The sequence below is a fragment of the Myripristis murdjan genome, chromosome 23, assembly GCF_902150065.1.
Source record: "Myripristis murdjan chromosome 23, fMyrMur1.1, whole genome shotgun sequence".
In the NCBI taxonomy this organism is placed as follows: Eukaryota; Metazoa; Chordata; class Actinopteri; order Holocentriformes; family Holocentridae; genus Myripristis; species Myripristis murdjan.
The window spans coordinates 3259916-3283482 of record NC_044002.1 but is presented as its reverse complement, the minus strand read 5'-3'; the positions used below and the strand labels follow the sequence as shown (position 1 = coordinate 3283482).

The following is a 23567-nucleotide window of genomic DNA, read 5'->3' as shown; positions in this document are numbered from 1 at the left end:
ACCATTCTTTCTTTAACAGCTCTCTCTCTCTCTCTGGTTTCCACTGCTTGTCTAGCTTCTGACTGCTGAAGTGGATAGTGTCTGCATGGGCACAGTAATGGCCTTATACAACTGCCATGCTATCAGTAATTTATAGCCGTACACTTTCTTGGCTTTTTTTATCCACGGTAAGTCAGGTTATATTCCTACAGCTGCACACATTAACACTGGGAGCTGCCCAATACAACCTTAGGCTACTATTGGCTAAATGCCTTGCTCAAGGACACCTCAACAGCAGTTGTTGTAGGGAGGGTGTTACTAATTTTCTCCTCCGCAAGGCAGAAACCCAACCTAGGATGTCCAGATCAAATCAAGAAATTCTTTAATGCTGTCTAAACTGTACATGACCTCTCCAGACTCTTAATGCACATGCTCACACACACTTCACAATCATCTGGTACATGTGTAAATGTAACAGTACAAGTGCTGGGCTGCCATCAGGCAAGAGAGCTTGACCAGCCTGGACTGCACCCATGAACAATCATATTTAAAAGAGGGTGAGATCACTTTCCTGTGTGAGGGTGACTATTGTCTTGTCATGTCACATGTGTGTCGCCAACTGGTGATACATTTCATCAAACAGCATTTTTTTTCCCAAACCTATGAATAATGATGCCAGTTCAGTGAAAGCTTGCTTGTAGTAAATGGATACAACACAGAAAACCTGGATTTAAGAACAAACAGGAATCCGTAGAGTCGGTGACAGTAAACTGTATCAATAGGTCAAATCAATAAGTCAACTTACGTCCATTTATTTCCTGTAGAGCCGAATGACCAGGGAAAGTCATCTTATTTGCAGACGATCAACAAGTATTTCAGCAGAGAAAATTTGGCCACAGCTGAATTTTTCACGTTCATGCAGCTGTTAATAATAAATCGGATTTCAGGACTTTTGCACTTTCTTCTTCCTCCAGCTGCTATGTTTTTACTTCATGAACAACTAGGGCTGGGCTGATATCAGCATCATGATATAAGACTAAATATCATCTGGGATTTTTGATATTGTAATATAGAGATAGGACATACGTGTTGTCTTTTTCTGGTTTTAAAGGCTGCAAGGCTACAATAAATGGGTTCCATATTGCTAATGATTCTTTATTGAAAATCTAAATCTGTAAAAATCTATTGACCACATAACTACAGACAACAAGTATCTCACAAACAGTTACATCATGAGGTTGATGATTATTTTAAATAAATGGCATTTAATTAGAATTTGCCGACTAGCTATCATTACGTAATGTAACAAAAGGCAAAGCATCAGCAGCAAGACCTGACAATTTGCCTGACAGGTGTAAAAATATTTGGATGATTCAGTATTTGTGTGAGAATACATTTTCTTTTTTTTTTTTTTCTTTTTTTGTTCCCGGAACAAACAGAATAAATGATTACAAAATGAAATGCAATGCTTTTTCTGTAGCTGCTGACCACTGCACAGATGCACTTAGACACTGCACACCATTGGTCAGGAATGAGCCACACATCAATCCTGCTGCACTCCTTATTGGATCCTTCAGGGAAAAAAGGCTAAGTTTATCCCGCCTCTTCATTTAGCCTGCATGTTTGTATTTACATTTGTGTGTATGCATTCTGCATCTACTCAAGCCTCAGCTAATGACCAATCAAGGGTCAAAAGACCTGGAGAAACAAGTCCACATGTCAGCACTCTGCAGGAATGAGCGGGGGGGACTCCATGAGGAAACCACACACACTGCAGCAGCTCCTGTTTCCTGCTGACTGGGGAGCAGATTGACACTCCGCTCACATCATTTCCTATCTGCAGGCTAGCACTTTCTAATCGCTGCACATGGCTCTTCCTGTTCATGTGTGTGCAACTGTATGTGTGTGTGTATGTGTGTGTGCTTCTCTCCTTACACTGATGTCAACATGATACAGTGAAAGGACCCAAGTGAATAATGGACATCCGACCCCAAAGAGGGAAAATGTGATTCCATGATTGTATCCACAACAGGGAAAAACACAGTGGGCAGGCTTTGTGTGAACTCTCTCTCGCTCTTTCTCACACACACACACACACACACACACACACACACACCATACACCTTTTCCACAGAATTTCCCAAAGTTGGTGCGAGCATGACCAAATTTGAAAAAACACACACACACACTGTATACACACTACAGCTAGAGACAATGTCAAAAAGCTGCTAGAGAGTAATCACATGGGCAGTTTGCTACACACACACACACACACACACACACACACACGCACACACATACACACAATGTTTTAACACAGCAGGATGATAAGTGACTATGTCATCTCATAATGGAATAACTACTGGATAATGTAATAATTGGTAAAATGTTCTCAAATGTCCTTGTAAATTACTCAAGTGTAATAAAACCAGATATTATTATATTTGGGGCTGATGTCATTGCAATTGCCAGCGATAATTACATTATATTACAGAGGTATATGTTTTTAATTATTATAATATCTCTGTATGCTTTTAACCGGCAAATAAAAAAATTATCTGGCAGTGATCGCGTTGGTTATGTTTTTGAGGCATTTTGAGTGTTATTTCATTAAAATCTGAGAAAATATTATATTATCTGACACAACATGCCAGGAAATAGTGCAGCTCACATTACACACACACACACACACACACACACACACACACAGATGCAAGCCAGGTGACAACCTGCTGCCCTCCTCAGACACACGCGGCTGGCTGGCAGTGGCAGCTGGATAAATGTGTGTGTTGTTTATCCTCATCGGCCAGGAGAGTGTAGTACAAAGAGCCATAGCTATTTAAAGACTGGGGGATCACACACACGCGCGCATGCATCACCTGTGACCTATAAAAGTCCTAAGAGTGCGCAACCAGCCAACAGCTGGAGGGGTCGATATCCTCGAGACTGTGACCGACAGAAACACACACACACACACACACAACCTGTGACTTAGCAAAATCATGTCATTATGCATTACAATGTAGGTAAATTTATCAGTAGTATGTTTGAATTATGCACCTATTTAAAATACAGTTATGGTGTGCACATGTGCTGGTAAAGTGAATATCTGTCTACACTACACACGGAAACCCATTCTCATACTGTGCAGTTTAATTAGAGCACCCTGAATGACTCCTAGAGCCTCCTCAAGCTCTCAGGGGACTGTGGAACCCCTGAACAACCACATGAAAGCCCAGGGAACCTTCTTAACCCTATAAAGCCTAAACTATGAAAGAACCTTTATTTAGTCCTATAACAAAATCGAAAAAAAAAAATTTAAAATTAAAAAAATATGTTATTACATGATCTTACTGTTGTATGATATATGATGTGTACTTGAAGTGCCAATGGTATGGTCCAGGGTGAACAGGGGAAGTGTTCAAAGGTGTACAACAGTATTTTGGTCTAGTATTGATTAAACTGAAAACGGAAAACGGAATTGAAAACGTGTATCATATATGATACAAATGGCTTTATAGGGTTAACACCCTGGTATCCTCTTCTGGACCCCTACAACACCTTCAACAACCCCACCGCAGCCCCTTCAAGGATCCTCGATGGTCCCTGTACCCAAATCTGACAGCCACTGCTCCGCGCTCTGATCCTCACTACCTTTGTGTTTCATCCCCCGGTGTCTCACTCCAAAGGGTAACACTTAGCTCTAATTCTTTACAGATTATTTCGAAGAAACCGCAGCTTTCTTCCTGGGGCCACAACAATGTGAGCCCCAGCACAGAAATCAATGATGAGCCGTTAGCAGCAACACAGAAACGGAGAGGAAAACCATACAGCTTTGTTCTCTGCTCTGTTTGGTTTGATTTAGCGGCAGACACATGGAACCTGGCAAGCCACAGTGGGCCAAGTGGACTCCACACAGAGCGAGAGGCACAAGTTCAAATGTGTAGATGTAGTGAGACACAGGGTGATGGGACCCCCTCAATTTTTGGAGAAGGATGAACTCTCATCTTTCATTATTTCTGCTGTTTTTTGACGATTTGTAAGAACAGTCCTGTTTTAGAGGAAGACATTTTGACATTACCTTTGGACACAAGCTCAAATCCCCCTCCCATTTACATATCAAGCCCATATCAGAGATCAATTTAACAATGAATTGCTGTATTTCACATGGAATATAATAACTGTTTTCTCTCTCTTATGCACTTTCTAATGTAAATTTGCCTCTTTTGTTTCAGTCTTGTAGTTGATGTGAGGAGAAAACTTTCAGCTCCTAATATGCTCATAGTATGACACTGGGACTTGCTGCCAAGAGTTTGGACACACACACACACACACACACACACACACACACACACTGGATCGAAGTGGAAAGTTACACCTTTATAAGGTAAAAGAACATTTGGAAAGCTTTACTAGATTTCTTTCAAAAACATGGGGGCAAATATGATTGATTGATGATATATACATGTGTGTGTGTGTGTGTGTGTGTGTGTGTGTGTATATGTATATATATATATATATATATATATATGTATGTGTGTGTGTGTGTGTGTGTGTGTATATACATATTTGTACATACATACATATATATATATATATATATATATATATACATATAGAAATAGATATAGATATATACCCCTAAAACTTAAAAGGAATAAAGGGAATTTTGTTCAAACCATTCAAAATAAATGCCCACCCATGGACTCCTGGGTTTCAAAGAGTTAAATACATTTTTCTTACTGTGGTGGACTCATTAGACAAATTATAAATGTAATATTATTGCACTGACTGTGCAACCGCCCGATAATGCATCCAACAGCCTTAATGTTTTGTGGTACATGACATCATCTTCTGACTGTAAATGGAATGACCATGCACTAACAAGGAGTTTATAACACACTTGATACACATAATGCATGATGAGCGCCTCTTCAAATGCATGTGTGTGCGTGTGCGTGCGTGTGTGTGTGTGTGTGTGTGTGTGTGTGTAGGTGATTTGGGTGCTGTGTTTAAACAGTGACCCTCCCATGCAGTGTCAGCTGCCATCACAGTTGCTCCAAGGCATTTCCAGCCAACAGCTGGAGGGGTCAACAAATCCTAGAGAGGGTGACAGACAGTGACACACACACACACACACAGACACACACACACACACACACACTGAGTCTCCACAACATTTTCTCGACCATTCGCCCCTCCCCTTGACTCTCACACATAGGCAGCATTGTCTTGCCCCTCCTTAGCCCCCCCTCCCTCCATGCCATGTGGTCTGGCCCACACTGGCGGCCGGGAGGTTTCTGCAGCTACACGTTCTGCCAGCAGCAGCTACCAGCAAACTCAATCATGCTGTTAGCCTCACGCTCCCCTGGAAGACCCAGACACACAGCAATGCTGAAAGACATGAGCTGAGTAGGTCAGCAGTGTGACAGTCAGCAGACAGTAGAGAGGGGAAACACACACACACACTCGCTGGCTATGTTTACATGCAGGGAGAATCCACTTCTTAAGCCAGTTACTTATCTTAAGCCTGGGTTAGAAAACAAAACTGCTCTTATTTGGCCTGACGTGGGCGGCTCACACTAAACAACAGCTCTGCTTCCAGTCCCCGCAGGCTAGTCACACTACAAAGATGAGGCATTTCACACCTGATGCTGCCATTCACCAATATTTTCCAATTTCTCCAGGACAGTTCACTATAAATATAATCATAAACCAAAAAGGGCTTCTATTCTTTCTGACTGCTCAGCCCATGATGGGACAGGCCAGTCCCAATTTGGGCTACAATACAACACTGTCACGATACCCACGATAATGATGACAGGACAAGACAGAAGAGTTCTGTGCAAATTAAGGTAAAATTTCAAATAGCCCTACTTGGTGCAAGTGTATTGATAATGTACCACAAGAGGAAGTACTGCAATATGTTGCATTCTTGAGTTAAAATCATATATTGCATACATTATGGAAATAATGCTGGATTAAAGTGAGATTTTTTGTTTCAAAAACATGGGAAGAAGCTGATGAGCAAATTAGCAAAAACCTACAGGAACATTAGTAGAAAAAAAATACTTATATTCATATAGCTGGGAAAAAAAAAAAACAAAAACAGCTGAATATGACCAGAAAGTGACCAATAAAAAAAAAAAAGGGGGAAATGTAAAACGTAAACAATGTAAAAACTTTACTGTACAAGAAAACTATTTAATTATATTAGGATTTATTTTATATTTCAAAATGTAGCAGAAGAGTGTATATGCATATACATACATCAAGATTCAAGGTAAGTTTATTATCCCCATGTGCATAATGTATGACCAGAAAGTGACCAGAAAATTATGGGAAAAAATTGTGGGAAAAAAAAGTGACTTTACAAAAAATTGAAAAACTTTACTGTACAAGAAAACTATTTGTAATTATTATGATTATATGTGTAAAAATGTGACAGGAGGCTAACAGTTAGCATGTGGAGCATCCAGCCAGTATCCAGCACTCAGTAACAATGAGAGGAAGATAGCACCACTACTGTGCTACAGAACAGCTGGGGTGGGGGGGTGGGTGGGTGGACTATCCCTTTAACTGGTTTATTCATGGTAACAAGGGAATTCAGTCACCAGGCTACCAAAGGTCCACATTAACTTGAATAAGACCAGAGCGCAGACAGCAGCTGAGGGAGGGGGTTTCACATGTAAACTTGAGGGACAGTATAGGAAGAGGCTGTCACTCATAAGCCATACACACAGTGACTCAACGCATTAGAAGCCAGGAAATATTCTGAAGAGGGGGGAATGTGCTGTTTGAGAGCTGTTTCTCAAAGTGAATGGGAGGGATCAGTCAACACCACTCCTCTGCAACAGGAAACACAGGGCAGCTGTTAGACCTGGTGTGTAAGCATGTGTGTGTGTGTGTCCATGTGCAGACTTGTGCTGTTTGGTGGGTCGCCTGCACATATAGGCTCCTTTAAGCCCCCTAAATGAGACATATTTAGAGTGACTAAGCTACATCCACTCAAACCCCTGACTCCCACCACCACCATGACTACCAGCCCCTAACAGCCATTCATCAGAGCAAGGCAAAGTCTGTCAACTCTTCAGAAAGCACAGTGGGACACCAGCTGACGGCAGCAACAGATGGAGGGAGAGGGTTTCCAATATCAACTCCCGCTACACTTCCCCGCAACTCCGAGCCAGCTGTTTTGGAAAGCTTCAAAAGAAAACAGCACCGGATCAAGTGAATAATGATCATGAATTACTGAACAACGATCACTTGCACCACGGCAATATGTTATTTCTCTGCATCTCTCAGACGGGTTTGATGACAGTAGGGCGAAAAAGAGAAACACTCACAACTAAAGCATAGGCCATAGCTCTTAGTCACACGCAATAAACTAGGAAAAGTAGACATGTCGGCCCCTATGAATAATCTAGCCTCCCTCTGGGTCACTTTAAGAAATGCATCATCTTGTTTTGATCTGTAATTGCACGTTGGAACCAATCGGCAATACTCTGGAAACACAGAGGTGATCAAGTTTTGTCGTTATCCGTGATTTCTTGTGAGGAACAAATGAACGACTGCACAAAAAAGGATTGACCAAACGAATGAACCAATAAATGCATCAACCAGTTCAACAGTTTATCCACCTTTTTAGGGCCAGTCAGGCTTTTGATGACAGTGTCTGCAGACTGATGGCAGCTGCTGAGTCTGATTCTGATAGAATTTTGACACACGGTTAAGTCCTGGGACACATCACGGCTGTTTTGGACAAGGTGTGGACGGCCAGCAAAGCTTGAATGTCTCATCTTTACTTTTGCTGCATCGCATACAAACAAAGATGCAACCGCACTGCAGAAATAAACAGCTGCTCCTCATCCTCAATAAAAGCTGCTAAGACGAAAACCAGATGAAAAGGTGGGAGGAGGACAGAGATGAAACAAGAAGAGCAAGAGCCTTCCACAAACAGACCACAAAGTGGCTCCTGTCAGCTATTGGCTGTGTTTACGTGCATCCAACAGCCCAGATATGAGCCGTCCTCTGGTAAGGGTCATACTCAGGTTAAGGAACTTGAAGCTGTCATGATGTTTACAAGATCTGATCCACGACCAGATGACTGGAGTAACCTTTTAACATGCATGGAAACCATAGGATGAAAACGTAGCCGATGATGTCACACCTCGGTCGCTCTTTCCAGATGGAACTGACTCATTTTGGTCAAAACACACACACACACACACAAGCACATACCTCTGCATCCACTCATCCAGACAACTGTCGCCACATCGGCCTAAGTCCATCTCCGGTTCCTCTTACCATGGAGCCACCATGAACCTGACCCCTGAACTCTGACCCCTGAGCCCCGCACGCTGCTGCATCCCAGTCAGTGCGGTCCATGGTGTTCACCGCCGCTCAGCCGTGACCGCCCACAGCGCCCAGTCACTCTGCAGGCCTCTCAGCCAGGCCATCATATGAATGCAGCATTACAGGTTACAGCTCAACACCTTGACAGCCTTTGTTTGGTTTAAAGGAACATTTAGCCAATTTTCAGCCAAAAAGTTGTTTTCGTGTTTCACCTTACGAAGTATCTCTACATTTCTTGAAAATCACCTTTAAGTAAAATGTATTATTATTAGAGAAATCAGTTTTTTTTTTTTAAACATTTACCGATGATTGCAATCACTTATGATGGCCCAAAACTTAAGTTACAGTAAAACATTTTCACTTGATCAGAGCTGTGGAGCAGGATTAATGGGAGAGGGAGGCGCCCAATACACCTCAGGGTTGTAGGACTGTCAATAGGGATAACTGTGGCCAGTTTATATAGATTTTCTGTTATTATACTGCACCAGCTTAAAAGATACTTGTACAGTTGCACCGTGGAAACTTGGTTTCACATAATGCGGTGAAATTAAACATAAATATTTCATTTTGTGTGGAAAAGCCTTACATTTAGCACGAGAAAGGCCAAGGCATTTGAAGGCTCAGAGGTTGAAAAGTAAGAGCACTACACAAAAGGGCATTCTTCTCCATACACCATTCCTCCATATCTAACACTACGTCACCTTCTCATCATTAATAATCTCTGTGTAATCCCGAGACCCACATGGGCTTTTCCTGATACCCTTTTTCCTCCAGGAGCCATGAAGTCATCCCATCTGTCAGGAGGTGAGGAGGAGGAGGAGGAGGAGGAGGAGGAGGGGTGTGGAAATCTGGCAAGCTTCCTGATGCCCAGGAGACTGTAGTAATAGTATTTGTGCAAGGGTAATTTAGACAGGGCAACAAACTAATAGGTATGCAGCGCACATTTGAACACTGGGGCACAGAAGATACATGCTTTGGCAAATAAACACGAAATAACCGTTGACAGTGAAGAATGACAGATGTCGAAAGGCTCTTACGATGAAACAAATGTCTTCTAATATCTCGTCTCTTCTTGTACTTTCTTAGGGTTAGGGTTAGGGTTAGTTAGTTTGTCTTAAAAGTATGTCCAGACATTTGCCCTGACCACACTTGTGGCTCTGGTGGTATGTTCTGTTGGTTAGGTTTTACAGGTTTTGCACATTTTACAAGTGTAACTTTTTGGTACATTTAAATTGCAGGCTGCACTCGCACCACAATCCACACGCTTGAAAAGTCAGACGATTCGCTCCGGTCACAACGGCGGCCACATTTCATTTGTTTCCCACTCGAATTTGGAAACTATGGAAGGACAGTGACGCACATATAAACGCTGGGAAATTCGAGCAGCCTTTTGTGTTTTGTGAAAATGTCTCTGCTCACACAAGAACACCAAAACACAGGAATCTGCTGTGTGTGCAAAAGCCAGCGAGGAGTGACTGGAGCTGGTCAACATGACTGAGTTACAAGCGCAAGTACACACACAGCTGAAAACATCCTCATGCCCGTAAATGTGGAATATAAAGTCAGATGGCAAAAACATATGGAGAGACACGAAGGGAGAGCTCCTGAAGAAAGCTACAAGTGAAAAATGAAATGAATGAAAAACTGTTGAAATGGATGGAGAACAATGGAAGTTGCAGCTGCACGTGGTTAACGTCTTTGCCATGAGCATGTGCAGCAAAGCAAAGTCATGTAGAGGATATCAACGTTATCAATTTTTTTTTCTCTGCTGTTTAAACTGTTCATATTTCTATTTTTTTTATATATTCCTTGTTTATAGTGTATATATTGCTTGCTGCTATTTATCATCTGTTTATACTGTAAATTTGCACATTGCCCACATCTATGCACATTGTATACATCAATGCACATTGTTTTTTGCACATTGGGTACTTAGATCTTTAGATCTCTAGCGTCATCTTTTATTCTTTATTTTTTATTTATTTAATCTTGTACTCTGTGGATACTGCTGAAAACTGTGAATTTCCTTCGGGATGAATAAAGTATCTATCTATCTAAATTGTACAGTTTTCAATAACCACGTAATTTTAAAAAATCTACCCCAAAAATCTTTAGACAATATGTTGATCATGGTTTTGTCTCAAGCCAACAAGGTTCATTTTTAGTTTTTGCTTTGACAGTTGTTAGCTGTTTTTTTTTTTTTTTTTCCACTTTCACTGATTCTGAGAAAAACTTGTCAGCTACACCTTACACAATTCAAAACGGGTTGGAGAGAAACTTAACCAAGTGAAGTGTGTGACTGCTAAAATTAGCTCATGGTATGGATCAACATAATGGATATTCCCTTCAAAGCAGATGCTGTCCTCTCTGATTTGGTACCTTCCTGGGTAATTTGGCCTCCTTGTCAGCCAACGCAGAAGGATCGCTTCAGTGACCGAAGACCTCTTTGAGTTTGCTTCCATTTGCATCTACCTCAGAGTCTCCTGGGTAGGGTTTCCCGAGCCTAGACTGACAAAAGCTAAATATGGTTCACACGTTTTCCACAACAGTATGAAGCTGCTGAAAACTTTTGCCTCATTTACTTCAACATGTGTGCGGAAAACTGAAAAGGTCGGGGGGCATCCAGTCAAAAGAATCAGCTTCATAAAGGAATATTGAAAAGCTGGAGGTGTTTTCATTGAAGTCGTAATAACTGGAGTGGCTCGAAGTATGTTCTACATTTCCACACTGCATCATATCCTTCATATCAGAAGTGAACCACACTGACTGTCCACTAACTGACTTGTGATAAAAGGCCCCGATATATTTTCAAAGAGAACAATATCGGTCTAGCGTGTAGTACATGTGCGTGTGCGTGGTGAGAGGGGGTCCTGGCATTGCTTGAGCATTCCTCTGTGCTGACTGCCTATGACACATGGTAATAATTAGGTACTCTGAGAGAGAAAAAGGCGAGAGAGAGAGAGAAGGGGGGCAGCTTGTTATTCCTGTGAGGAAAAAACTAGTGGAAGAGGGATCCAGAATATTGGTCCACTGAGGCTTGCATATTTCAAAGTAGCTTTGGACAGTTTGCTTTCCTGCTTTGCTGAGTTGTACAGATAACGTTTAGCGCTCACATGGGAGAATTACCTCAAAACTGACAGTCTTGCTTCAACCGTATCTTCCCTTTCATTTTGTGCCTACGAATGAAATTCCTTCTAGTCTCCCCGTCATTCATTGGCATGGCTGTTCATCTGTCTACCTCAGATACTGCGGTATATTCACAAATCCTGGGGGTATGAGCCATCATTGAGGTCAGGTGGTAGATTCATCAACCGTGCAGCTCACGCATGAGGCATGATGCATCACACCATTGTGTTTTTTTCTTCTCAAAATTGGACCGGTCTCATGGTGGTGCTACAATAACAAGTCAAAACCAGGTGACTGATTGGTCCAGGGACTGCACCATTTCTAGGGGACTACATTTTTACCGCTACCTTCCTCTGCTTTTCTTTGTCATTGCTAACATGGTTACTGCTCAAGTCCGTCACAGAAGCACAACATCTAGTCCAGGAAAATGGATGCTAAAACACACATGTATAAATAGGCTACATACACACACCTCATCATTGGAGCATACCTTGGAGATAGATCAACTTTCCTCTATTAAAATCACTGCAGCGATGTGAGCCAAAAAGCTACTAATGTGAACCCTGGAGAATGCCAAGATCACTCCGTTGCTGTTTCCCTCATCACTGAGTCAGGCAGGTCAAGAGAAAGGAAAGGATGGAAAGAGACAGACGGACCGATAGACAGAGAAGAGGCGACGCAGCGCCATGGTGCCTCTTGTTTCAGTTGCTGCCCTGGTCTAGCAGGACAGGAATTACATGATCCTGCGTTGATCCTGAGAAATCTGTTGGACAGGGATGAATGGAGAGAATGACTCCCAGAATTTGCGTGATAATTCAAGTATTTTTTGTCATTGTTGTCATTGTTGCACCTCTAATAATCACCTGTCTATGCCCTTGGATAGATGGAGTTTCAAGATGCAGGTACACTATAGCCAATACAATCGAACCGTCAATCAGCAAGAGAAAAAACCTTCCCTAGGAGAAAATCTTTGTTTGTTGGGTCTGATCCGTGTTTCTTTGGCGTCTGTGATGTTCAAACATTCGAGAATGCCTTCTCTTAAGCCTCTCCAGTTCCTCTCTCCAGCACCTATCTTCTTCCTCATTCCCCTAAGCATTTTCCTAATGGTTTACCCCCCACACTCTCTCTTCCATTGCCACTCCAGGCCATGTGGTCTATTTTAAGCAGCTGTTAGTGGAGGGAGACCAGAGCTCAGCTGTCTTGCCATCAATCACCAGCTAGCCAATCAACCAAACCTCATGTTGTTACTATACTGCATGTTGCCCCAGTGCCAGAGCTAGTTGTATTCCACGAAATATCTGTTTGTCTCTCTAACTTGAGGAAGGGGAGCAGAGGCTGGGTGATGACGTGTGGGACTATGAAGGGTAATCAGAGGACAGCATACGGAAACTCTAGCCTGGCTTTCCCCTGGCAGACCACGAAGACTGGAAAGAACGTGACCATATGTTGAACACTCACTTCCAACTCTCAGAAACTTACCAGTCTTCCTGCACCTACTTCCTGGTTCAAGCACCATGTGTTTGCAAGTTCTTGGACTTCTATCCTCGTGCGAACCAGATTTAGTTTTGAAGGGACAGGAAACTAAAATATGTAATTTCTCATTAAAATGTTCATTGGGTGCAGGAAACATCATGAAACCATATGAATCTGAAGTTCTTTGTACGCAGAGAGAGGCCTATCAGTTGATTCTCCTGAGACAAATGGCTCTTGAATACTTATTTCTTCAAGGGCCTAATAGAGATTAGGGCTTGGGTTTTGGGCTAAGATGTCATCCACTGAGCAAATGTACATTGATAAGCCATTTGAAAAACATTCAACATTTTGAACAATTTTGCAGGCAATGTTTTCTGGGGTGTAAGACAAAAATAAAGCTTTTGTTGTACACGGGTACTCCTTTGGTGCATATTTCTGATATTTACAGTCATTAATGCAGTGTTTAAATACTCAACAATGTATTTACTGTTTGGAGTAAAAGCAGGGCAATAAAAGGCTAAAGAGATCCTGAGCTAAAACACAGATGCAATGCAGAAATCCTAGTGCTCAGTGGGCCACTGCAATCTTTTTGCGATGGATTTCCCCTTGTGTAATTCTTACAGTCAGTGCAGAAGAGCAAAAGATAGAGGCCCTTGCTCTTTGACTGTCAGGGAAATCTAAAGTTTACTATTGATGTTTACAGATTGCTCAGACATTTCCGACCATCATGCTGAAGTGTAGCGTATATAGCTGTCCAGTTATCCATGGGAACAAGAAACATTCAGTACGGCAACAGCAATGCCCAGAAATGCAAGATGTATCACTTTTTGATTTTTTTTTTTTTTTTTTTTTTTAACAATGTTTGAATTTAGCCTAGATTTGGGGTTTAGGGTTACAAATAGAATTAGGTCTAGGTTGGAGTAAGGGCAAAGAGTAGTGTGTGTGTGTGTGTGTGTGTGTGTGTGTGTGTGTGTGCGTGTGTGTTTTCATATTTCCTCTGATATTTGATCCTCTGCCCTCAAACCGATTGGGAAAGCAACACAAGTTGCCCCTCTGGAAAGTTCTGTCTCGTCACCGCTCAGTCAGTCTTGATTAGCCATGTGAACAGCCTTCACCACTTGTTCTCGTTTGTTTGTGACAGCTGAGCTTGGAGAATGAGTTGAGTCTACAGCAAGTGGTAACACTACTACACTACACTACACTACACTACTCCAGCCTGACACCAACTACAACTATAATCAAATATGTCTGTCTTTTTTCTCCTGTAGCTCAATATGTCTGGACAAACAGGACGGATCTGTAAAAAGACTGTATGCTTGAATTATAATGATGATCACAGCATTTTGTCAGGTATTTATGAAGGGGGAGGTCTCAGCTGTCCATTGATACACTTTGGTTGATTCTAGAGACTTTCTTCGTCTCTTTGCCAACTCATCGTCCTCTCGGGACATGTGGACTTCCACAATAACAAGGACAGATTGTCAAATTAGTGAACAGTAGTGAACTTAGATTAGCCTGAGAGTGGGCAAGACAAACGTAACTGTTGTCATAAGCCAACACCATGCACTTTAAGTAAAACTGTATTTTGCTAGAGTGTTGGGTTGTATAGTTCCCTGGCTGTCACATGAGTCCACATGGTGGTGAAATATCTTCATTAGTCACTCTGCACACGCTGAACTGCTGCTCTGGAAAACTGTGTTTGTTGTTTCTCCACTCTCCTCCATAGCACAGCAAAACAGCTCCCAAAATAAAAAGAAAATAAACCAACACCAACAACGAGGTTTATATCAATATAAAAAACACAACATGTCCTGGTACCCATTTTTGACCCATTTGGAGGAAATTAAATGGCAATTTTGTTGTTATTTTCCTGTTTGAATTGGAAAGCAGATCCGGCAGGTACCATCTGCAGGAAACCCATGCACAGTAACCTTACGCCAGGAAGAAACTGGCATAATCTGCTTTGTTTGAACTTGTTTATATGCTTAAAGTGTCATTTTGTGACATATTGAATATATGTGGACCACCTCGGTAACTACGCAACCCAAAACTATACCAAAGTTCAATTTTGCTTGAAGGATTAATTTGTTTTATTTCCTAACACTTTGTAGTTCCTAAATGATTGTGTTGTAGAATCAGATCAATTGTGTCCATCAGTTTAAGTGATTTCTCTCAAGTAAAAGCACAATTAGGATGTGTGTTTGTCTCCAGGAAAAAATGCACTGACTGTACATTTGTGGTTGCAAATCACTCAGCGGCTCATCGATCCAAACTGATTGTTATACTGCGCTTGTTTACTGCCCCACTATTTTCTTATTGACTGGGAGGTAGAACTCCGACTGCAGCACTTCTCCATGTGTTTATAGGCTGGTCCACCTAATGTGATGAATGTGTTCAAATTATCCATGACATGGAGAGAGTTCACACAGGGGAGCGCACACTGACCTGACAACAGACATGCAGCCTATGGAGAGGTGAGAAATGGGATGTGTGTGTATACACAGTCACACAGACAACAGAGGGACCATCCAGACACAAGACTCAGTTTGTATCCTCAAAAAAACATGGCCGCTTTCTCTAAACTCCTTGTTCTTGATAATCTTTTTTGCAAGTAACACAAATTAACTCAGCGCTGACATATCTGAGTTCCTGTTTTACAGCAATCATATTACAACATCAACCCAATACCAAAGCTCCATCAGAAGTCAGTGTCACAGTCAGTGCCACACAGTGGCATTTTAACAGTTGTAATGCAATAAAAATGAAATTATATATAGCATTCTGCACAGTTAACTACAAATGCCTCCATGTTAGTGACATCAGAATTCAGGAATTCAGAGAAATCAGAGCGTGTCACTTAAACTGAGTTCCTCAATAGAATCATCTGGAAGCTGGGCAAAAATGGTATTTCTCAACTGTATCTGCCATCTTTCCCACATGACATAAATACAGCAAGACCATCAATAATAAACAGATTTGATCACTGTCTGCCAGTAGCTTGACTATTGCCTGTTTCCTTTCTCACTGTTATGATGGCTCTTGGTGTTCTTATAGACTTCATGTGCTGCAGATGCAAAAATTCACTTCTTTTTGAAGTATACAAATGCAACTACAGAATTCCACAGATGTAAAGGGCACTGTATGTGATTGCACTGTAATCTTAAAATACCTCAAGTCTTGAGCAGTGATGTAGTGACAAATAAAAAGGAGGCTACACTATGACCTCCAGTCTGCCCCCATCATAAATGAATGCAATTACAATTTCACAAGATATAGCCGCTCTTCCTTTTAAAGGCTCCTATCCTCAAATGACCTCAGTTTATGCTTTGGGTCCCTGTTGCTAGTAATCACCCTAAAAAGTGTCTGTCTCTGCAAAGAAATAGGTGGATGTAATGACTGAGTGCAGATAAAGTTAGAGTTCACCATCTAGATACTCACAAGATCCCTTCAACCTTTCTGCATGCTCATGAATGCCTGTTACCAAATACACTCAATCTAACCTCGCCCTAAATAGTTAAACGAATGCCGAGACTATCCTCTCTTGTAAAGAGGAGACTGGGCTGAGCTGAGAACACCTGATAAAATTATGTGGTGAATTGTGTTATTTGCAATCTCCTGTCCACTGATCATCCCTCCATCCCAAATCACATTAGCGACTGCTCTGTCTGTGCCAGTGAGCTGGGGAAACACACTGCTGTCATTGATTCAGAAAACTGTAGCAAGTTGCTCCCGGTATGAAGAGGAATCTATGGCTTCCCTGTAAAGCATAATCGCTTTTTAAAACTGAGGCTGTAGACGTGCCACAAACATGCATGGAGCACCAGGGCTTTGGCTCCCACAGTAGTTTTCAAATTCGGTCTGGGCGGGCAGGGGTCCTTGATTGTGTAACCAGGGACCCAGCAAAATAGGAATAGAATAATTTACATTTTCTGGAAGTTAGAACAACAAGAAAATGTAAAATAAGGATAACCAGTTTACGTGAAATTTACAGTGATCCTAGTTTGTTCATAGCTTGGCTGCACCAGCTTTTGTTTTCTCCAAATTTAGCAATAAAACAGTTTTTCCAGGGATTCCTTGGAGCAAAATCCTCTTAAATGGGGGTCTATGGACCATTGTGCATATATTTCAGGGTCCTTAACATTAAATATGGGAATCTCTGGGAACCCACACTAGTAGCTTCTGGAATATGCCTCCTGCACCCCGACGTATTACCCTCCAGATATAGGAATTCCAGAGAATTTTACTATTATCCCACAATTATTCCACAAGTTAGTTCACAATTTAATTTCTAATTCAGCACCGCGGTTGTAAGAGCAGCTAAATAATGTAGCTGACTTCATTCACTGATACCACTGCTTCTTTCATGGCACTCGGTTTCAGATAAATGGGCTAGAAAACTTTTGGGAAACTTTACTTGGGGTTACTTTTTCAGCCAGGCGCATGCCTGTAAATGAGCTGGCCAAGGCTGCGGAACTGTTCACATATCTCGAAGTTATTTTACAGCTAAATCTGAGCCTCTCCCTCGGCTCACACACGCCCTCTAAACCAGTCGCTCCACGGCCACTAAACTGTTGCTGCTGCTTGTTCCGGGAAATTCGGTGCGTAATGTTTGCGTAAAGTGTCCAAAAAGGTGTCCGTTGCGCAACTCACCTATCGATACCAGCTTTATGTGTTCCCTCTCCAGGAATTCCAACGCGACCGACACATTTTCCAGTTTCATCTGTCTGAAGTTGGGTCTGGCGTGATACTTTCTGTACATTTTCTTCTGGCTGAGAACCTCCAGCAGCCCGATCAGCTTGAGCCCGTCGCTCAGGTCTTTCTGCAGGTCGTTGATCCGCTTGTTGATGCACTTGAGATGCTCGTTGCACCACCTGGTGAAGGTGTTCTGTTGGATCTTCTTCCAGGGAGCATCCTCGGCCAGGTCCTTCTCGGTGGCCGGCATCTCCTCCTCTTCCTCCCCGTTGTTGGTGCCCTGGTAGTACTGCGGCGGCAGCTGCTGCTCGTAGTAACTGTTGTTGCTCATCATACTGCCGCTTTCCGTGCCCCCTTTTATACCACAAACAGTGGGACGAAAAGAAAGGGAAAAAAAGTGTTGCGGGGCAGTGCCAAGCCTGCTGGGAGTGACACACTTCACCGAGGAGAAATGAAGTCAGGAGAGAGAAGTTGTGGGCTGCTGCAAAAGTTGCGCTGCAGGGTGAAGCTGGGAAATCACGCGCTTGGTGTCCTAATCAATAGAAGAATCAAAGAATCAGTTTATCCTCTCTCCTGGAAGAGTCATCGGAGCGTTTGGTGGCTCAACAAGGAGGATGTGGTCGTAGTTGAAGCAGCAGCACAGTAGCAGCAGAGAGTGGTGTTGCTGTTCTCCGGACACACTCCCTGCTCCGGGTTGACAGATGCGCGAACGGCGCGTTGGAGGCCTGGTGAGGGAAGGGACACTGGGTGGGTAAATGAAACTCCAGGGCAGGCTGAGGTTTAAAAAGCTCGGCGTCACTCCCCTGGACTCCCTGGAATGCCCCTGTCATGACCATATACAACTACAGGATGGGTATTCTCTAATCCTACGGAGATAGGGAGGCCAGAGCCCATTGGGTAACACCGAAGACGGGGGCGGTGACTGGCCTGACCCGGGGCTCCGGGACAGAGTGACACCTCCGCGTATTTTTAGGCTGTCCTAAGTGGGAGAGCTGGACCGGTTGTAAAATAGTCCCAAGACGCCAGTAATAATTATGAGAGGGAAAAATATGACTTCATCCCTGGATATCCAGTCACAATATCCAGAGCTGTGTCAGTCAGAGGCGCAGCACCCCGCTGTGTGTGTACAAACAGCATGAGCAGCACAACACAAGGTGCCTCTCACATGACTTACTCGATTATTTATTTATTTAGTACTTTTCTTGTAACTTAGTTTTACATATACAAGTGTAATAAATTATTTTCTTGTTTTTTTCTAATTTGAAGTTTTATTTATGTATGTATTTATTTGTTGGGTAATTTTCTGGTCATTTTCTCAAAATTGTTTTGTTACATTTGAGTGATTTTGAAGCAAAAAGTACCCCAAAAATTGGGGGAAAAAATGTAAAAATACATGTTTAATAATGATACTCTACAGATCCTGAATTAAAATCAGATCAGTCAATATAATAAAAAAGATTTTAAAATCACCAAAACCTTGTTGGCAGTTTAGGTGACTTTGCAGGTTTTCATTTGGAAGGTTTATTATTACTCAACTGTTGAACTGGACTCGGCTGAGAATTCAAGTAATAAAAGCCCACTGTCCCCTCGGTCACATTTTAATAGTGTGCTTATATCTTGATCTATTAAAGCATTTCAGCATTTTCAATATCTGCAATAACTTGTAAAGTTTTGTTGTTTAAGGTAAAGATGCATAAAGAAACAGTTTAGGCTTATATTTTCTACTAGAATTGCAAAATTGTACTCTTATGTTCAGTCTTTTGGTTCCAACATGGCAAAAGTCTCACATAATTCACAGCACTTCTTAAGTGTTAATCCAAATGGTGTGTATGATAAATAAAACATCCCATTTTAGCACCTTGAAGGCCAAAGCTGTGTATAATAACTCAAGTTTTCCTGAGACTACTCCCTCTTTCCCCCCTTAACCGCATAATCAACTTTTTGCTCTGTTTTTATCACCTCTAAATTTGGCCCCAGGGTGATACTTCAGTCCCCTAATTACTAGAACTCCTCCATTACAGAATCTGCATCTGATAGGCCTGTTTGAACTGGAGGGCTGGCCACCTGTGAAATACAGGCTCTGGAGATGGTTGACACACACTGTGCCATGTGTTTCCATGTTTTTATCCTGACTATACTATGAAGGATTGTTCATGAGCAAGTTTTTTTCAGTGTAATTATGTATACAGTATTTCTTTTGTGACCAGCCAGCAAGAAGAAATTGGGACTTTAATTTGACAAAACTCTTGTTCCGGGCAGGAGACACCCACAGAGAGATGAGTTATTCAAAAATAAAAAATAAAAATAAATAAAAAAGAGAGATCTCTTCAAAGTCAAAGTTATAGACCAGCTGTTCTGCATGTGTCTAGCACATTTTATTAACATTCTATCCCCAGTAATGCTTTGAAACCTGAGAAAATTCACTTGATTTCTTTCAAAAACATGGAAGAAAAAAGTCGATGAGCAAATTAGCAAAAAAAAAAAAAAAAACTTTAACTTGAATATTGTTTTGTATTGTAGTGTAGTACATGTGTCCCTGCAAAAATTGTATCATTAAATATGTACATATATCATATTCTGACACTGTCTTTACATGATGATCTGACCATTTTATGATCTATTTTTCTTGGTGTGCCTTTTTTAACCACCAGTCATTTTTTAAAAATACATTTTTATTTATAATCATACAGTGTAGTATATTTATGAACACTGAACCAGAAGCCACTCCTTGGCTTTAACTGTGTGTAACACAAACAACAGGTTTTGGTTTGTTGACATTGGTCCATTAAGGTTTCAAAGAACTAATTTCCTTTATTTTGATGAAATAAAATGTACATACTGGAGAGTTTCAAAAACTTTTTACTTTGATTTTAATTTGTAGGGTGTAGGATGTTGATTTCAGAGGATGCATTGTAATTGCAAGGGTTAACTCCGTCACTGGGGCCAGCAGGGGATGGGGCTGCAGCCTTGCCCACACACAAGTCTGAAAATATCTCCATCTTACCCCTCTTGTAGGTGATCTCATATGTTATTGAGCTAGGGATCCCTATAGCAGTGTACTAATTTTACTGTTACCTCCCCCGGTCAGCTACTCATGACAGCATCATGCACGTGGACGATGGCACCAAGCTACAGTTATACTCCACAGTATGATTCATGGTGGAAATGTGTGGATCCAATCCTTTGATCTTTCTTTTCTTGACCTCTTTCACAATAATAATAACTACTAGAATAACTTGTAACTCATACAGGGATTGTATGGTGACTTATGACCTACAGTTAATTATAATTGTGCTCTACTATTACACTAGAGCTAACTTAGGGTGTTTGTGGCTGTTTTAAATCAGTTAGGGTATGGGGGTCCATAGCAGGGGTGCACAAACATTTTCATATCTCAGATCCCCAATCATACAGAATCCCATTTGGGAAGAATTTTATCCCAAAAAGCCATGTGGGAAATTTAAAGTTGTTGATTTAGTATTGAACTGTATGTGGGGAAGCAGTGACTTAGAGAGTGAAACCTGTGACCACAGTCTTTCCTACACATTTTTAGGTGGCATAATTAAATTGTGGATTTAATTACACTAAAATGAAATTATTCCTTATTTTGGACCATTATGGACTCCTCAAGGACTGCTGGAAACCCTTAAGGTACCCCTGGGACTTCCTCAAATACTCATGGAAATCATTCTGGGACTTCACAGAACCACCTCAGGTACTCTTGGAAACCCTTCAATGACCTGTGGAAGCCCCTAAAGGATCTGTGGAAACCCTTCAAGGACCCCCCAAAAAACATCAAAACCAATAGAACAATCAAGGACCCCTGGGACCCTATCAAGTACTATATTTTCAAGTAATCCTGGAAACCTTTCAAGGACCTGTGAAACATCCTCAAGGACCCCTGGAAACTCTTCAAGGACCTCTGGAACATCCTAAATTACTCCTGGAAACCTTTCAAGGACCCTTGGAAACTATTCATGCACTCACAGAATTCCCTCAAGGACTCTGGGGATTCCTGGTCTCCTCTTGGACGACTACAGCTCTGTTTTCTGATGTGTCGTGGCGTGACTTTTCCACTAGGTGGGGCTACATCTCCATGCAGCACTGTGCATTTTGGCTGCGTGCATGCACCATACGATGCAGCTGAGAGCCAGCTGCTGGCGGCTTGCTGCAAGGCTAGTGGCTTCTAAAAGTTTAGAAAAGTATCTTTTGGCGGCGACTCATCAACCAGGCCGAAAATGGACCAATTTGACAACATGCTTGGGCGAAATTTTTACCTTTGATCCAGTTATTTTCGGTGTGTAGTGTCAACCTATCAGTGGCTAAATGAAGTTTATACACATACACACCACACATCAACAAGAACAACCTTTTTTTTAATATGAATTTTAGAAATGGAATTGCTGGACCCTCAATGGACCACATACCCCTGGTTTTCAGTGGCATTGTTATTGTCAGTAAAGCATGTCATTCTGTTCTTGTGTACTGCCGTGGTGTCTAATGCATCTGTGTGAGAGGCTCTGGCACTTAGCTCTTGATCTATGTATGCATGATTCTGTGTATAAGAGCAGTGAGTAAAAGCAAGGCAGACTGAGGAGACCATGCTGCACCACAGCTGATCATCTTCATTCCCCCGCTGTGAATCAGGGAAGCTCTGGGCTGCAGGCTGGGACACACTGGAGGATTACTGGGCTGATCAACACCAAGTGTGTCCATCCAAAACCCAGGACAGGAAACTCTGATTGGAGCCTTGATCAATGGACCACAATTTTCAGACAGTGTGAGTTTTTTTTGTATTTAATCTGAACCACCAATAGGCTGATCTGAGCTAAATATGATATTTATGACCCAACATCTAGGTCCTGTAATGTGTTGAGGTCATAGGCCACAATATAAAATGACAGTGGAACCAGTATACAATTTGCTTGTAAGTTTTTGTCATGTTAATTCTGTCACTGCCACATAATCAAAGTGTGAAGACTGGATAATCTTAGTTATGGTAGTGTGTGATACACCATCCTTTCCTAATTGTCTAATCTGAGCAGATTTACAATGGGAGACGAAACAATCTTTGAATTCCAATGTTGGCGATGCAGTGTATTCACAAAATCAGTTAGGATTTTAAATCAAAACGTTTTAGGATATATAGTCACCTGGGTGTGATGCATGTCTACATGGTGTCCTCAATAGCTAACACAAATAATTGGATTATACCATATTTAAAAAAAAAAAAAAAAAAGGACAGGTTCCCTTTTTTTTTGAGCAAATTAAATTATCATTTCTTGTTATTTTGTTGATTGACTTGGAAAGTAGATCCAGCAGGTAGCAGCTGCAGGACATTTATATATAAGGCTTGCACCAGGAAGAACAACTACTAGCATTTGCACAAATAATTATAATTACATGAAAAAATGGGTACCAGGACTTGTTGCTTTTTGTACTGACATAATCAACTTTGTTGGCATTCATTCTATGTTGTAAAAGTGTTATTTTGGGAGCTGTTTTACTGTACTTTGGATGTGAATAGAGAAACAGAAAAACAGCATTCTGGATTTGCAGGCCAGAGGAGCTCAGAGCAACTACTGAAGATATTTCACCACCATGTGGACTCATATGACATCCAGGGAACTATACAACCCAGCACTCTACTGAAGTTCAAACAGCTCCATTCAGAATGGATTAAATCAGGATTTTTGCCACTGATCTACACACAATAGCTTGTAAAGTCAAAGGCAATATACAAATGTACAATTTCCCTCTTTACATATCAATACAGTGAAGAGCTGACATGTTTGGAGTCAGTAAGTATTCAACCCCCTTCTAGTGACAGTGACACTCCAAACTGATTGAAGCTGTATCCAAAATGCATTTGAATTTAAGCTGCAACACCTTGAAATGTGGAAAAACTCAAAGGGGTTGAAAAAGAGCTTGTTTATGCACAT

General features: G+C 41.6%; 1 protein-coding gene across 5 annotated transcripts in view; it reads right to left on the bottom strand.

The window, feature by feature from the left end:
• The window catches only part of LOC115355524 (filamin-C), an 86230-nt gene extending 68271 nt beyond the window's left edge, over positions 1-17959 (bottom strand). For all 5 annotated transcript variants that reach the window (XM_030046375.1, XM_030046371.1, XM_030046374.1 and 2 more), the window contains exon 1: positions 17584-17959. In XM_030046375.1, coding sequence (XP_029902235.1) covers positions 17584-17959 — 376 coding nt within the window. The remainder of the gene's footprint in view (positions 1-17583) is intronic.
• Between the last annotated feature and the right edge of the window lie 5608 nt (positions 17960-23567).